The sequence below is a fragment of the Strigops habroptila genome, chromosome Z (assembly GCF_004027225.2).
Source record: "Strigops habroptila isolate Jane chromosome Z, bStrHab1.2.pri, whole genome shotgun sequence".
NCBI classification, from domain to species: Eukaryota; Metazoa; Chordata; class Aves; order Psittaciformes; family Psittacidae; genus Strigops; species Strigops habroptila.
This window is the reverse complement of record NC_044302.2, coordinates 20217611-20233152: the sequence shown is the minus strand read 5'-3', so window position 1 is coordinate 20233152 and position 15542 is coordinate 20217611. Positions and strand designations below refer to the sequence as shown.

Here is a 15542-nt window from a genome sequence, read left to right as displayed (position 1 = left end):
GCCTCCTTAAGAAAATAACAACCCAACAAATTTTGGATTGGCCTGAGATCCAGTTAAAATACTGGGAGTAAAATGAATTTTGTCTATTTTTCTATAGTTACATACGGAATTTGGGTGATGTTGAAATGTTTTGCTGATACCATATGCAAGTGGCTCCACATTATGCCGAGCTGTCAGACTAGTGTGCTGTGTCATCCTGGAAGATATGCCCCGATCTCTCTTTCTGTTCAACATTTCACTCTCTTGCAGGTTGCAAATACCAACCTTTATAGTTTTGCTTATTTCCCATGCTTGTCTAAACATCAGTTCCAGTTGGATGTGTCGTTTCCTAATGCCTTCGGCTTTGGACAGTTTTGCTTAGTAACTCTTTTAAAGACTTGTTCTCAAATTCTGCCTCGGATCAGAAGATGCACTGTTGCTTGTGCGCTGTCCTCTTTTGCGGAGGCATTGTTGGAGAGCACGTGCTGCCAGGAGAATTGAAACTTGCTGCAGGGCCTGGTTCTGTTGCCAGCTGTGCTGATGAGCCATATACAGAACAGTGGCAAGAGCTTGGTGCTTCAGTCAGACCGAAGCTGTACACTACAGGATTGATCTGGAAAAAAACCCTGGAAAACGTAGTGGTGGGACTGTTCACTTCAGTCTTTGGGAGGAACATGCAACCTAGATGTATGGTTAGCAGAATGTAGGGTTTCTTACGCTGCTGCCACATGGGGAAAATAAAGCTAGCGGGGGAGTGTAGAACAACAGGTTTTGCTTAGGGAAGTGAGGAAGGGAAGGTGGCGGTTTGGAAGTCGGATGCTGTGAGAACAAGCAGCACCGCTTTCGAGGCCTAGCGTTTGACACCTCCCCCTCGCCATCTTCCCTTGCTGCACGGTTGGTTCCACGCCGCCTCTGCGGGAGCGCTGCAGGCGCAGCCTCTGCTCCCTGCCCTCTCCCTGCCTCCAGGTTTTATGGATACCGAGAGAGACCTGTGCTCTCCCCGGCCCCACGTTCCCCGCCCCGGCTGGTCGTGCGGAGGCCGCCCGAGGGGCCGGGCCGGGCCGGACGGGGCGGGGGGGTCCCGGGGAAGCGCCGCCCTGGCCGTGACTCAGCGCGCCGGGAGCTGTCTGTGACGGGGCGGCCGGGGCGGGGGGTTCGGGCCCGTTCCCTCCCCCGGCCGCGGGCAGGGGAGGGGCGGCGGCGGGGCGGGTGTTAGGCCGTAGGAGCCGGGGCAGCACGGTGGGGTAGAGCCGGAGCGGCCGGGCGGCGGCGAGAGGTCCGCGATGCCGCTGTTGTTCCTGGAGCGCTTACCCTGGCCCAGCCTCCGCACCTACACGGCGCTCAGCACCCTGGCCCTGCTGGGCACTAGCCTCAGCGCCTACCGCGCCCTCAGCCAGGCCCCCGCCGGGGCTGCGGGCTCCAAGCCACCCGAGCACCAGCGCCGCGGCGGGCCGCGGGCCCTGGACGTAGCCTTCTTCCTGCTGTCGGACAGCCTGTGTGTCTGGGTGAGCCCGGGGCGGGCGGGCGGCGGCGGGGCCTGCGGGCCCGGCCGGGCGGTTGGCGGCTCAGCCCGGCCGGGCGGGCGCCGCGGCCTGCGGAGAGGCCTCTGCGGGCTCCTCAGCGCGGCGGGCGGGATCCGGAGCGGCGCGTCTCGTTATTGTTGGGAAGTTGCGCTCGGGGTGAGGGAGGCGGGGCGCGGAGGGGGTGCCGCCGGACCGGCTGCCCGCTCGGGGCGGGGGATGCACCCCTGCCCTCCCCGGGCCGCTGCCGCTTCCCGTCCTCTCTCCCGTGGCTGGATGATGGGGCTGCGTTAGAGCCGAGCGCCCCGAAGGTCCAGCCCGGTGCTGGTGCCCCCTCCCCCTCGGCATGGGCGGGTTTGGGGTGAAGCTCTCGGCTGTGGGTGCCCGGGGGGTGCTGCCCCGGGCACTGTGTGTCCCCTCATCAGGAGGTCTGTGGAGGAGACCACCGGGTGTTGGATTTTAAAACAACGTTTAAAGCCATGCTGGTGAAGAGGAAGCGTTGTCACCATTTAAGAAAAGAAAAGCAAATAATATTGTGTGGGTCTTTAAACCCAGACCTGGTAATAGTCTGTGCTTCTTGGCTCACTGATTTCCATAGTTTAAATAAAAGCTCATCAGGGAGATACCAAAAACCCAGCTGAGTTGCTGCTGGTGAGCTTTGCCTCAGTCAAAGGTGGTGTTAGTTGGACATCTTTGCAACCTGCTTGCTTGACGGAGGCATTGGGTTTTGAATATACCGAACACATTCAGCCTGTTGAAACTTCATCTCAGGACTTTAAATTAAGAGCCCTGGAAAAGTTTATTGTGCGTCCTTTAGAAATGACAGGGTGAGGCTACTTCATTGTCTCCCCCTCCCCCCTTCAGTATTCTTTGTAGGTCAAAAGTTAATTACAGGTGTTTTTGTCAGATGTCAGAAGCAGTTTTCCCAGGCCTGAGTATTCTGCTCCTTGCTCCTTTACTTTAAAGCAGTTTCCCAAGCAGGACTGAAGCAAATTTGTTACAGGAGGGGTAATGCTTCTAATGCTTCCAGACAATATCTGAATCTTGTTCCTGTAGCAACAGATTCAAACTGGAGTTTTCTTATCTGCCCTGTGTTAAACAAAATGAGCATCTTGGGGATCTGAGAGTTTTGTCTCTGTGTTCCTTGGTGCCAAAATGTGCTAATCTATACAAAACAATTTATTGTGAAGAGGTAGGCTGGTTTGTTGGCTATACCAGTGTCTCAAACTGACCATGTTAGTATTTCTGGAAGAGAAAGTTAAGTGACTTATCAGCTACTCTATGTGTCTTGGAATTGGCCAGGCTTAAATTTCACCCCCTCAAAAAGCAGACAGCCAATACTGTTCTGTGAACAATGGCAGGTTTTGTTAGACTCGTTCATTCCCCTTCTCTCCCTCTCCTTCTAAATAGGGCAAAAGTATTTGTCGCTGACTACTTGCTTTCTTTCCAGGTACTAGTGAACACTGCCTGCTGTTTCCTGATGCTGGTGGCTAAGTTCATCCAGTGTATGGTGTTCGGTCCTCTCCGTGTCAGCGAGAGGCAGGTAAGACAGCAACGTGTTGCCTTGGATGTTGTGTTTCATGATTTCTTGGTGTGTGACTGGTGTCTGTGCATTTCTGTATGGAATTGCTGAAAGTACACAGGAAGAGTAAATTTTAGGCCCACATAAAGTCAAATCTCACTATCTGGTTAGCTAGGCACAAGCTTCCAGTTCATTTCTGAAGGGAACTTTTTCACTGTTCCTATAGTATTTTATAAGCCCACGCTCAACTTGAAAATCCTAAATGAACTTTGTCGGATTTCTTACAAGTGCGATATTTCAGAGTACTTATAACATGGGTTCTGCTCTATTTGGTTTGTGCTTGGCAGCATTTCTCCACTGCGTTTCATACCCATTTATCAGCACTGGCATTCCGAGTTCCCTCTTGTATCTTTTTTTGTGCCGTGATGCTGGAAAAGTGCTTTATGTCCTCATATGCCAAGTGGATGGTTTATATGCCCTCATGTTGAGGTTGAGATGGTTGAGTTTGAGATCCTCAGGACAGTGAGAAGAGCATGCAGCAAGCTCACTGCCCTGGACTTCAAGAAAGCAGACTTTGGCCTCTTCAGGAACCTCCTTAGTAAGGTTTCATGGGATACAGTCCTAGAGGGCAGGGGGGCCCAAGACTGCTGGTCGATATTCAAGGATCACCTGCTACGTGCTCAAGAGTGTTGCATCCCGACTAGAAGTGCAGCAGGAGGGCCAGGAGACCTCCATGGATGGACAAGGAGCTGCTGAGGAAACTTAGAGGGAAAAAAGCAGCTTATAGAAGGTGGAAGCGAGGACAGGCGGCCTGGGAAGAATATAGGAGCATTGCCCGGGAAGCTAGGGACCAGGTTAGGAAAGCTAAGGCCCAGCTAGAATTAAGTTTGGCAAGGGATGTAAAAGATAACAGGAAAGGATTCTATAGATACGTAGCAAATAAAAGACAGACTAGGGACAATGTGAGCCCTCTCCGGAAGCTATCAGGAGAACTGGCTGCCATGGATTTGGAGAAGGCTGAGGTTCTTAATGACTTCTTTGCCTCCATCTTCACCAGCAAATGCTCTGACCACACCATGAAAGTCTTGGAAAGCAAATGCAGGGATTGTGAAAATGAAGACCTTAGTCCCACTGTAGGAGAGGATCAGGTTCGAGACCATCTTAAGAACCTGAACGTGCACAAGTCCATGGGACCTGATGAAATCCATCCACGGGTCCTGAAGGAGCTGGCGAATGAAGTTGCTAAGCCACTGTCCATCATGTTTGAAAAATCCACGCAGTCAGGTGAAGTTCCCAATGACTGGAAGAAGGGTAATATAACCCCCATTTTCAAGAAGGGGAAGGTGGAAGACCCGGGGAACTACAGACCAGTCAGTCTCACCTCTGTGCCTGGCAAAATCTTGGAACAGTTTCTCCTGGAAAACATGCTAAGGCACATGAAAAACAATGAGGTGGTTGGTGACAGCCAACATGGCTTCAGTAAGGGGAAATCCTGCCTGACCAATTTGGTGGCCTTCTATGATGGAGCCACGGAACTGATGGACAGCGGCAGAGCAGTTGACGTCATCTACCTGGTCTTGTGCAAAGCGTTCGACACTGTCCCGCACGACATCCTTGTCTCTAAATTGGAGAGACATCAATTTGATAAATGGACCACTCGGTGGATAAAAAACTGGCTCGATGGCCGCACGCAAAGAGTTGTGGTAAATGGCTCGATGTCCAGTTGGAAACCTGTAACGAGTGGTGTCCCTCAGGGATCGGTGTTGGGACCGGTCCTGTTCAACGTCTTTGTTGGCGACATGGACAGTGGGATTGAGTGCGCCCTCAGCAAGTTTGCCGACGACACCAAGCTGTGTGGTTCGGTTGATACGCTGGAGGGAAGGGATGCCATCCAGAGGGACCTTGACACGCTTGTGAGGTGGGCCGATGCCAACCTTATGAAGTTTAACCAAGCCAAGTGTAAGGTCCTACACCTGGGTCAGGGCAATCCCAGGCACTGCTACAGGTTGGGCAGAGAAGAGATTCAGAGCAGCCCTGCAGAGAAGGACTTGGGGGTGTTGGTTGACGAGAAGCTTAACATGAGCCGGCAGTGTGCGCTTCCAGCCCAGAAAGCCAACCGTATCCTGGGCTGCATCAAAAGAAGCGTGACCAGCGGGTTGAAGTGGGTGATCCTGCCCCTCTACTCTGCTCTTGTGAGACCTCACTTGGAGTACTGTGTACAGTTCTGGTGTCCTCAACATAAAAAGGACATGGAGCTGTTGGAGCGAGTCCAGAGGAGGGCCACGAGGATGATAAGGGGGCTGGAGCACCTCCCATATGAAGACAGGCTGAGAAAGTTGGGGCTGTTCAGCCTGGAGAAGAGAAGGCTGCGTGGAGACCTCATAGCAGCCTTCCAGTATCTGAAGGGAGTCTATAAGGATGCTGGGGAGGGACTCTTCCTTAGGGACTGTAGTGGTAGGACAAGGAGTAATGGGTTCAAACTTAAACAGGGGAAGTTTAGACTAGATATAAGAAAGAAGTTCTTTACAGTGAGGGTGGTGAAGCACTGGAATGGGTTGCCCAGGGAGGTTGTGGATGCTCCATCCCTGGCGGTGTTCAAGGCCAGGTTGGACAGAGCCTTGAGCCATGTGGTTTAGGGCAAGGTGTACCTGCCCATGGCAGGGGGGTTGGAACTAGATGATCTTAAGGTCCTTTCCAACCCTTACTGTTCTATGATTCTATGAGTCTATGTTTAAGAGGAAGTAAGCAGGCATATGCCCAGAGAAAGGAGTTAAGCAGGGCTGAAAACTCAGATGGTTTTTTGGCTTGCTTTTGGGCTAGATGAGAATGTTTTTAAAAATTCAGCATTAAAACACAAGCTTTTTAAAAATAGGATCCTGCAAAAGATGAAAGTAGCAGCAGCAGTTTGAATAGGATCTGTGTTTTTTTTTTAAAGGAAAGTCAAAGGCATAAGTTGCTCTGTGTAAATGCAGTAACAGTGGTTTGAAGTGTGTTCGCATATTTTAATTTTAAACAAAAATCGTGTAAATGTAGTACTTCAGGAGAAATCAAGCGATGATGGTTTTTGACATGCAGAACTGGGGCACATAAAGTTTCACTAATAACCATGGGTCTCTCAAAGCCTGTTTTATTTGTTATTTACAAATAGAGCCTCAGAGTGAAGTCTCCTTGAAACAAGGCACTATCAAACTGCATTGGGCCAGATTTACTTTCCAGACTCTGTTCACTACAAGGATGTGGAATTTTAAACAGTGATAATTTCAAGGATGTTCTTTACCGTCTTAAAAATTGAAGGGAAAAGCCGGAACAGTGTGGATCCATTTGTGTTTGGGCAGTGGGAGTATGCTTCTGTTCCATGTAAAGGAAAGCTGGTTATTAATATTGGCAAGTCAAAACCAGACGCATCGTGAAGGAATTCTGGGCCTGTCTTAACTGAACTCCTCGCGATTTCATCATGGTCTTTAACAAAATGCTTTAACAAAGCATTTCATTAACATTTTTATCCCCAACTAGCTGGCTTGCTATCTGCTGCTTGAGACCATCATATTGTTTCTTTCGTACTGCGTGTCCGTGGGAATAGGGTTTTTCTCGTTGCTTATTCGTCTCATTCTCCACTGCAGGCATTGTGCTTTTTAAGAACAGACTTTGTCATCTTCTGTTAATCATCTGTGCTTTTGACAGGTCCTTGGAAGCAAGGTGCTAGGCTATTTGGGCATTTTGTATAACTAACCGTGGCAGTTCTCCTAGCAGAGAGGACTTTGTGTTCATAGCCTGGTAGCTGTGTTGCTTAGGCATGGAGAATCATAGAATGGTTTGGATTGGAAAGGACCTTAAGATCATCTAATTCCAACCCCCTGCCGTGGGCAGGGACGCCTCGCACTAGGCCCTGTCGCCCAAGGCTTTGTCCACCCTGACCTTGAACAGTGCCAGGGATTCTTGGGGCAACCTGTTCCAGTGCCTCACTACCCTCACAGAGGAAAACTTCTTCCTTATATCTAACTGAGATCAAACTTGGTTTGTCCTGGCACCTGGCATCGGGTTGTGGACGTTTGCACTTAGCTGTTTTCTTGGTCGCTGGAGAGTGCTGCCCAGTGAGGCTTTACGCAGATGGAGTTTTAGGTGGGTAAGTAAGTGAGGATGTCCATCCTGGTGGCACTATTCCCAAGGGCATCGTGTGTAGGACATGCCCAGATTCTGGTTTCTGTTGTAACACATTAGGCTTAGCATCAGGGTCTGGATGTTCGCACTTAGGGAGCTGGTTTCTGGGGCGCCTGAGAGATTTACCACTTCCTTGGGCTACCTGTTCCAGTGCCTCACTACCCTCACAGGGAAGAACTTTTTCCTTATATCTAACTGAGATCAAACTTGGTTTGTGCTAAGCTAAGGGTAACAAATGATATTCAAGTTGTGCGTGCAGCAGGCTTTTGCTAACATATTGTTGCATTTCTACTTTCATCTTGTTTTTTTTCCTACACTGTGTGTCCACCCGTAAGTGAAGCTTTGGTTTTGGCTATAAGAGGGTCCTGCTTTTATACCCTTAGGAAAATAACCAGCTTTATGCCAGATCTGTAATTGTTTACTCGTGGGGCTGTGCAGTTTCTCATGATCTCACTGTTGTCCACGCTGAGAGCATTGGCCAGACGCCCCGGTGCGGCCAAGTATGAAGGTCATAGAACAGCTGCACACCTATGTTTTCCTGCCTCCTTCAGACAAACAGTCAAAATGAACATAAACATATATACTGTACCGAATATACTGACAAAAACCATACTTTATGTCTCTCAGTCATGAGAGGGAATCGACTCTCAGCTAGGTTCCCATCCATTACAATCATAGAATCAGCTGTGTTAGAAAAGACCTTTTAAGATCATCAAGTCCAACCTTTACCCAGGACTGCCAAGTCCACTACTAAACCATGTCACCAAGTGTCTTGTCTGCATATTTTTTGAACACTTCCAGGGATGGTGGTTCCACCACTTCCCTGGAAAACCTGCTGCAGTGCTTGATCACCCTCTCTGTGGAGAAATTTCTCCTGATATCCAGTCTAAACCTCCCCTGGTGCAGCATGTGGGTTGTCAGTACTTTTGCTGCAGTAACCAAATGTCTTTCCTTTACAGCATCTCAAGGATAAATTCTGGAATTTCATTTTCTACAAGTTCATCTTCATTTTTGGTGTGCTGAATGTTCAGACAGTGGAAGAAGTAGTGATGTGGTGCCTTTGGTTCTCTGGGCTCGTGTTTCTTCATCTTATGGTTCAGCTCTGCAAGGATCGCTTTGAATATGTGAGTTTTGATTGTGGGATGTTTTCTGGGACATGCAAATTCAGTTTCTGGTTTGGGCACTGCTTCTTGATCAGTTACAAACAGATCATTTAGACCTTTTCCGCACCCTGCAGTGCTGAACATGTGCATCTCCCAGTAGCTTTAAAGTGCACGTCAATCGTACTGCTTCAGTTTTCCCATGAGACAAATGGAGCTGAAGATACTTATTTCCTTTGATAAATTGCTCCTTCTATGTGCCCTGTAATTACATAACTCTCTGAGATGTCTTCATAGTTCTCCTTAGTGAAAGAATCTTGGCAGCAGAACATCCCTTAGGTTGGTGCCCTCTAGGATTGGTCCATGAAGCCTGTTTCTGTGGATTCTGCGCTCAGGTTTCAAGCTCGTTTACATCTACCAAACATTGTCTTTATACAGTGCAACTTTCTGCATAAGCTACATCCCAGTTTCTGTTAATATCAAGAATAAATTCAGTAGAGATGTAGAAATTGAAGACTAGGCAAGGAAGAAGGAACTGAAATGTTAACAGTAACATCTTTAAACATCTATAATGGACATGCGTTTTCCTCAGTTTCTCTGTCCTGCAATAAAAGTTTGAACTAAATTGAATCTGTGAATTTCCTTTCGGTAGCTGTGCTTTGCATTTTATTTTATTTTATTTTATTGTTTTAATTAATATCCAGTACGGGCTGTTACTTCACAAGAGGGTAACCACTAAGCTTGAAACTAGATTGGTTGAGGTTAGGAAAATGGAGTCAGAAGCAAACAAGGCAGTCATCTGGTTTTTTAGTGTTGTTCGGAAAGCTGTGAAAGAACAAAGCTCACGTGGGAAAAAATCCTTATTATTTTCCTTCTGCATTCAAAGCATGTATCGTAATTCATTACTTGGACAAACAGTACTTGTGTGATCTGACTCGCAGACTCAGGGGGATGTGGAGCTGAACCAGATATGAAGGAGGAAGATAAGCAATTTGAAAACAAAGCATATGAGTCAATTTCATCAATTGGACCAGAGGGAAGTGTTGGGCAACTGCTTCTTTCCTTGTCCTATTCTTCCCTTTCCTGCCCTGAAAATAAAGGACAGGACCACCTAAATACTTTGCCTCTTGGGTTGTCTTTGATTTCGACAACCTAGGTGTAGCCTACTGTTAAGGTAGTTTAGAGAATTAATACACTATGCATGCTATTGAATGAGACAACTGTTTTCAGCAGATTCTCTCCAACAGTCTCTAGCTGCAGGTTGAATTTTTTGGGGGAGATGTGAGACAACTGTTTTCAGCAGATTCTCTCCAACAGTCTCTAGCTGCAGGTTGAATTTTTTGGGGGAGATGTCTCCTTCTTCCAGAAGAAGATAGCTTTGGAAGAACTAGAGGTTGTATATTAAGGTCGGGTGTCTTTCTAAAATGCATGTTTATCCTAAGGAGATGCAGTAGATTTGATGCAGAAACTACTGTGTGAGAAAGTGTCCGTGGTTTTCTTGCACAGGTAATCTAGACTTTGCATCAGATAATTGTAATGATCCCTTCTGGCTTTAAAAGCCTGGTGACTGTAAATGACAGCAAAATGAATGAGGCTTTGGGATGGTGTGTGGTTTTATCTTTATCCTGTGTCATCTATTACTACATTGTGTGGTTGAGGTCATGAAATGGTTTTATTCTAGAAAGCAAAAGATTTTCCTGGACGAGGACTTGTTTGATGAGGTGACTGTGGAAGGCAGGGTGAATGTAGTACTTTAAACCTGCTCTGTGTTTATGTATTTGTGTTGCAGCTTTCCTTTTCTCCTACCACGCCCATGAGCAGCCACATCAGAGTCCTGACCCTGCTCATAGCCATGCTCCTCTCCTGCTGTGGATTAGCCCTCATCTGTGGTGTTATCGGCTACACTCATGGCATGCACACGCTGGCTTTCATGGCAGCAGAGGTGAGACTTCCTTCACATGCATTGTGGTTTCTGCTTTGCTTTTCACCCCTTATGTGGGGGTATCTTGGCATGCAGTGGGTTTTCTTTCTCACAAGGAAGAAACTCTGAAGATGCACTTTCCTGATTTGGGGTGGTTGCCAGATCTGCATGCTTTCTCTCTTCAGAGTTTAAGCCTTCAAAAAAATCTGTGTCTGAAGGAGAGAATGAGAGGATAAATCCGTAAGATAATGCTGGAACCAAATGGCAGCCTGTGAAAAAGGAAAGGTTTTGCTTCAGGAGCATTGCAAGAAGGGTTAGTTGAAATGGCTACTAGAGAGGGAGAGAGGGTGTATAAAAGTGTAATGTGCAAATGTGCATCTCAGCCTGTTCCTCTGAGGTTGTATTTCCTATTTAATTTCTCCCCAAAAAGAATGAGATGATGTTTGTGCCAAGAGTAGTGTCTCACCTGAGATGAGCAACATGTGTTTGTGCATTCCTGAACTCTTGGCAACATGGAGTAAACAATATGTCTGTGGAGTGAATATCAATATGTTTTTACTGTTACGGTGGGTTATTGCGCTCTGCCTGAGGAAGTGATGATCTTCAGCAGCGGGGAGGTAACCAGTGTAATTGGCATGTCAGTCATGTTAGCACATCTTAGTACAGATAAGAAGTAGTATGTACGGTTTGGTTTTCTTATCCTGTCTTGAATTCATACTTGGAGTTAGTCAGCTGATAATAGGATAATATGGTGCTGGTCACACCATAGTTCGGTTATTTCATATGTCAGCTTACTTTTCCCAAAATAAGAGAATATGCAAGACCAGATTTGTAACTACACAGTGAAAGGGTATTGAAGATTTGTGTCTCTAATAGGTAGGGTCGTGGTGGTGGTGTGTGTCTTATCTTGGTGTGGCAGAAGGATGCATTGGGTGTGTGTTAGTGTGGTGTAGGTTTATCAGGGAATGTTGCAGCACCCAAGGGTTGCCTCGCTGGTGCTGTGGTGGTGTATGTGTTTTGGGTTGCAGGATGTGGCCCAGCTATTCATTTCAGTGAGAGCTGTTCTGTCTGCTCATGAACAAAGTAGTGGCTCAGTCAGCAGAAGCATGTGGTGCTCAGCTAAGCCATGGATCCACACATCTTGCTGTACTGGTGGACAGCAGAAGAGGTTTGTGGGGACGGGGTAGGAAAGGGTCTCCTACCCTTGCTTGCAGCTACTGGCATTTGAAAATGCTGCTGAGCTGAGGGTTGCGCAAGTCTGTTGGGTTTGATAGCCTCAGTGGACTCTGGAAAGTTGTCTGATTGTTTATTGAACTCATTTATACTTTGGCCTCTACAATATCCAAAGGCAACAAATTCCACATTTAACTCAGCTTTGTGTACAAAAAAGAGCTCTTTTAGTTATTCTGAATCTTCTGTCTGATAATGTCCTTGGCTGTCACCTAATACGTTTATGATGAAAAACTGCAAAGAATCATTCCCTGTACTCTTCTTCATACCGTTTGTGATTTTATAGACCTTTCTCCTGTTCCCCTTCTGACTTTCCTTCCAAGCTAAAGAACTCTGAAGTCTGTTTAATCTTTCCTCATTTCATCTTGCCTTTTCATGCACATTTTAAATATGCCTTATATGGATTGGGCAACCGTGAATAGTTTCCTTGATTTTAATACCCAGCAGTGATGTAAGTGGAATAAAACATTTAGGCTTCTCTCTGTAGAGGTACTAGCAGTGACACCTCACAGCGGTCCTCAAGCTCTCAGCAAAAAGCATTAAATCTTGCAGACTAAAATGTTTTCCTGGTGGTGGCTTGTGTGATGCTGTTCAAGAGGGGCCCTGCCAAGTGTGTTCCATTAGTGTGTATTTAATTACATTAAGTTATATTAAGCTATTCATCTCTCTCCTCACTCTATAGACATTGATTTAGCTTGATGCCTCGGTGTTTTCAATAAAGCAATATAGATGTTTTTCTTGGGTTTTAGTTAGGCTTCCCTTGTTCTGGATTGTTTGTCAGCATTTTCTTTCCTGCGGAGGATGGATGTGAAATGTGCAAATGGCCAGGGAAGGTTGAATAAGGACAGTCTTTCTGACTAAACATTGAGCTTTTGTGTCTTGCTGTGTGGTATTTGAGAATTATAGTATAGCAAGTAATGTCCAGTCTGTCTGTCTATGAATCTTTTTTATTGTAAGAAGGATTTACTCCATTCCTATAGCAGCCGTCCTCTGATCCTGTTTCATACATCTCAGTTAAGGCAGTATGATGATAGTGATATTCAGATCTTAGAATTGTACCATACAGATATTTTCCTGCAAGGCTTTTCTTGCCACATCCATTATCCCAGGGTTTGAGTGCCTTCTAGTCGTGTGCTAATCTACGTGACTAGTATCTGCCAGTATTCGTGGAGTCCATGGGGGATAAGCGGTTTGTTTTGAGCAGAGCAAGAGCTCTTGAGGTGTCAGTACTGAAAACGGCCTCCTGTACATTTAGAACCTCAGATTGTGGAGTTGTGTAACTTGTGAGGCAGTGTTCTACTTTGTGCAAAGCATTTCTCATGTCAACGCTGAAACGCATTTCTGGAAACAATGGAGGAACCAAAGACCAGGGCCTTGACGCAGTCTGCACTAGCTTGTCCTTTTAATTTTGATGCTCCTGCTGCCTCAGCACTAACCAGCATAAATCATGTCTTGGAAATACTAACTTCTTAATAGTTGCAAAGATGAGACTCTTCAGATTTCTGCCTGATGTCTGCCGTGTTGGAGACCTTATGCCACGGGTACTGGTTTGGCACAGATTTATGCTCAGTGGCATATCCATCCAGCAGCTCAGGTAATCGTTCTGTTTCACCACTTGCATGTTCAGAATTTAGATGTGTTTACTTGTCCTGTGTGGTTTGTCCAATGTTTCCCCATAGCCACAGACCTTGTTTGAATAAGGTGTAGTCTTGTACCCATGTGCAGGGGAACAGGAGGCAGAATAGGGTCTTGTAATGTGCCTTGCAGGAGCAGCTAGTGAACTAATTTAACTTTTTTATGGAAGATGTTTGTAATGAGAACACAGCATGCTAGGTCACTTGCTCTTACCTTCTGTTGGGTGATGTGAGCATCTTATCCCGAAGCCCTTCTATGGATAAAAAATTGCACTAGTAAATAGTCGTAGGAACGCTTGCTTTAAAGCCAATTAGTAAACATTTGGCAGGTATGTTGGATATTACTAAGGGTTAAATACATGTAGAAATGTTTTAAGAATGCTTTTTACAAGTGAAAAAAAAGCATCCAAACCAACTGCTTTATTGCTATATTGGGAAGTTTGTGGTTTTGATAGTTCTTCCGTACTTGTTTTTAATACTTATGCTGAAAGCATGCCATCGCACCAGTTTTACAGAAATGGTTTCAGTTGCTCATTCAAAATCCCCTGCATCTTGGTGTCAGTTGGCCCCTGCTAACTACAGGGCAGGCTCTAAAGGGTTTGTCCTGTCCCGTATTCTTTCACTGGGAGGATACAGTGAGGGGACGGGGCCCTGTGGGCCTGATGAGTTGGAGGGAGGTGATGGGACCGTGTTTCTGAGGTGATAAAAGCCATGGAAATGTGGTTAGGTATTCTGGAAACAGTTCTGATGTACTCAGACTTTTTTCTCTGTACTTAGCCTAGAGAGGTAAGCATGATTAAAGGCAGAAGTTACTTTTGCAGCCTTCACATCTCAGCCAAGGGGGGAAATAATCTGAAAGTACTTCCATGGTTCTTCCTCAAGTTCCTGTGACTATTTGGTTCTTCAGATTTTTCTTGAGCAGTGGGATGAGGAGAGGTAGCTGGTGGGATTCTGGTCTTGACACTCACTGAGTGGTAAGGACTGAAAAAGGTAATACATTCTATCTCGTGGAAAAAAAAAAAAGAGACTTAACAGCAGTGATGTTAGTCCTCTGAGAGCATTGTGTGCTGGAGAGCCATTTGTTGCATATTTATTTATAAGCTTCATGTTTGTCACAGGTGTATTGCGCACACAGTTGTCTGTAGTGACCATTGGAACTTGTTAATACGCTGCAATAAATGCATTTTAGCCCTTTAGCTCCTGCCTCTGGACCACTGTCCCTGCTGGAATGTTAATGTATCTTTTATTTCCTTTTTTTCCTGTTTTCCAGTCTCTGCTTGTGACAGTTAGAACCACTCATGTGATTTTACGGTGAGTAGCTCATGTTTTGCAGGATGGTTGTTGAAGAAGGTAGTGGCTATAGCATGTTGATTTAAGAGGTGTATGTAATTATCTTGTTAAATTGCAAAAGCACATTTGGCAATGGGCAAAGGTGGTTAACTTTGGCGTGTGCTATTTTTAAGCATGAATTCTGCAATGCATGGATAGCTTTAGTGGGTGCTAATAGCTTGAGGCATGGATGAAAATGGATTGCTGCTGCTGTATGAGGGTTGATACGTGTTGCTTAATGTCATCATACTGGGTAATCTCTACCGCTTCTGCTTTGGAAGAGTAGCATGCCTGTGTATCTGTAATGCATGTGTGTGTGCAGATGTAGGATGTGACATGTAGAGCAGAACCTCTTGGTCCGACCAGTGCTGGCATTTTGGGTCTGTCACCAACCTGTAATGCCTCACCCGGGAAACACCTCATGTCCTGAAAAGTGTGGGTCTGTAGTTACTATAATCCCTTTTTTGGTACATACAGAAATTTTTAGCAAATGCTACATCTTTGTCAGCTGGTGGTATCTGTAAAGCAGTGTGGGTTGAGCGTTGATTGGCTGCTTTTTGTCTTTTTAAAATGTTGCTGTTTGAAACCAGTAACATTAAAGAAAAGTCCCTCAGGAACATACAGAGTGTGGGCACTGGGCTTAGGAGAGGCAAAGAATACAAATCCAAAAACTTTGTAAAATGGATAAGATAGTTTGAATGCTAGAGATTTAACAAAAAGACAGAATAATGTTAATTTCTCTGCTCTTACAGATACGTAATTCACCTCTGGGATCTCAGCCATGAAGGAATGTGGGAGGGCAAAGGCACTTACGTCTACTACACCGATTTTGTCATGGAGCTCACCTTGCTTTCACTGGACTTGATGCATCACATTCATATGCTGGTATGAAGTAGTGGATGTAAGGTTGAACAAATAGACTGGCCTTGAAATAAAGGGTACTGGGTATATGTATTTTTTATATTTTTTTGCTTTGCTTATTTTAGGAACCAAATATTAAAGTTATTTAAATAAAGAGGAAAATGTATGGGGGGTGGTTTCTGGCATTCTTTCCTCTTGTGTAATTGGAGTCCTCACAAATAACTTTCTTATGGAGTATTAAATACTGTGTAATAACCTGTTTTATAGGTGTTTAATTAGCTTTGCTAT

The 15542-nt window shown here is 45.8% G+C and overlaps 1 protein-coding gene across 4 annotated transcripts in view; it reads left to right on the top strand.

Moving 5' to 3' along the window:
• Positions 1-637: 637 nt before the first annotated feature.
• The window catches only part of AMFR (autocrine motility factor receptor), a 38394-nt gene continuing 23489 nt past the window's right edge, over positions 638-15542 (top strand). Inside the window, exons 1-6 of one of the 4 annotated variants that reach the window (XM_030512777.1) lie at positions 638-1484; positions 2950-3042; positions 8139-8303; positions 10069-10221; positions 14335-14375; positions 15146-15278. In XM_030512777.1, coding sequence (XP_030368637.1) covers positions 1263-1484; positions 2950-3042; positions 8139-8303; positions 10069-10221; positions 14335-14375; positions 15146-15278 — 807 coding nt within the window. In that variant the 5' untranslated portion in view covers positions 638-1262. The remainder of the gene's footprint in view (positions 1485-2949; positions 3043-8138; positions 8304-10068; positions 10222-14334; positions 14376-15145; positions 15279-15542) is intronic. The other 3 variants (XM_030512780.1, XM_030512778.1, XM_030512779.1) reach the window with 3 other exon arrangements.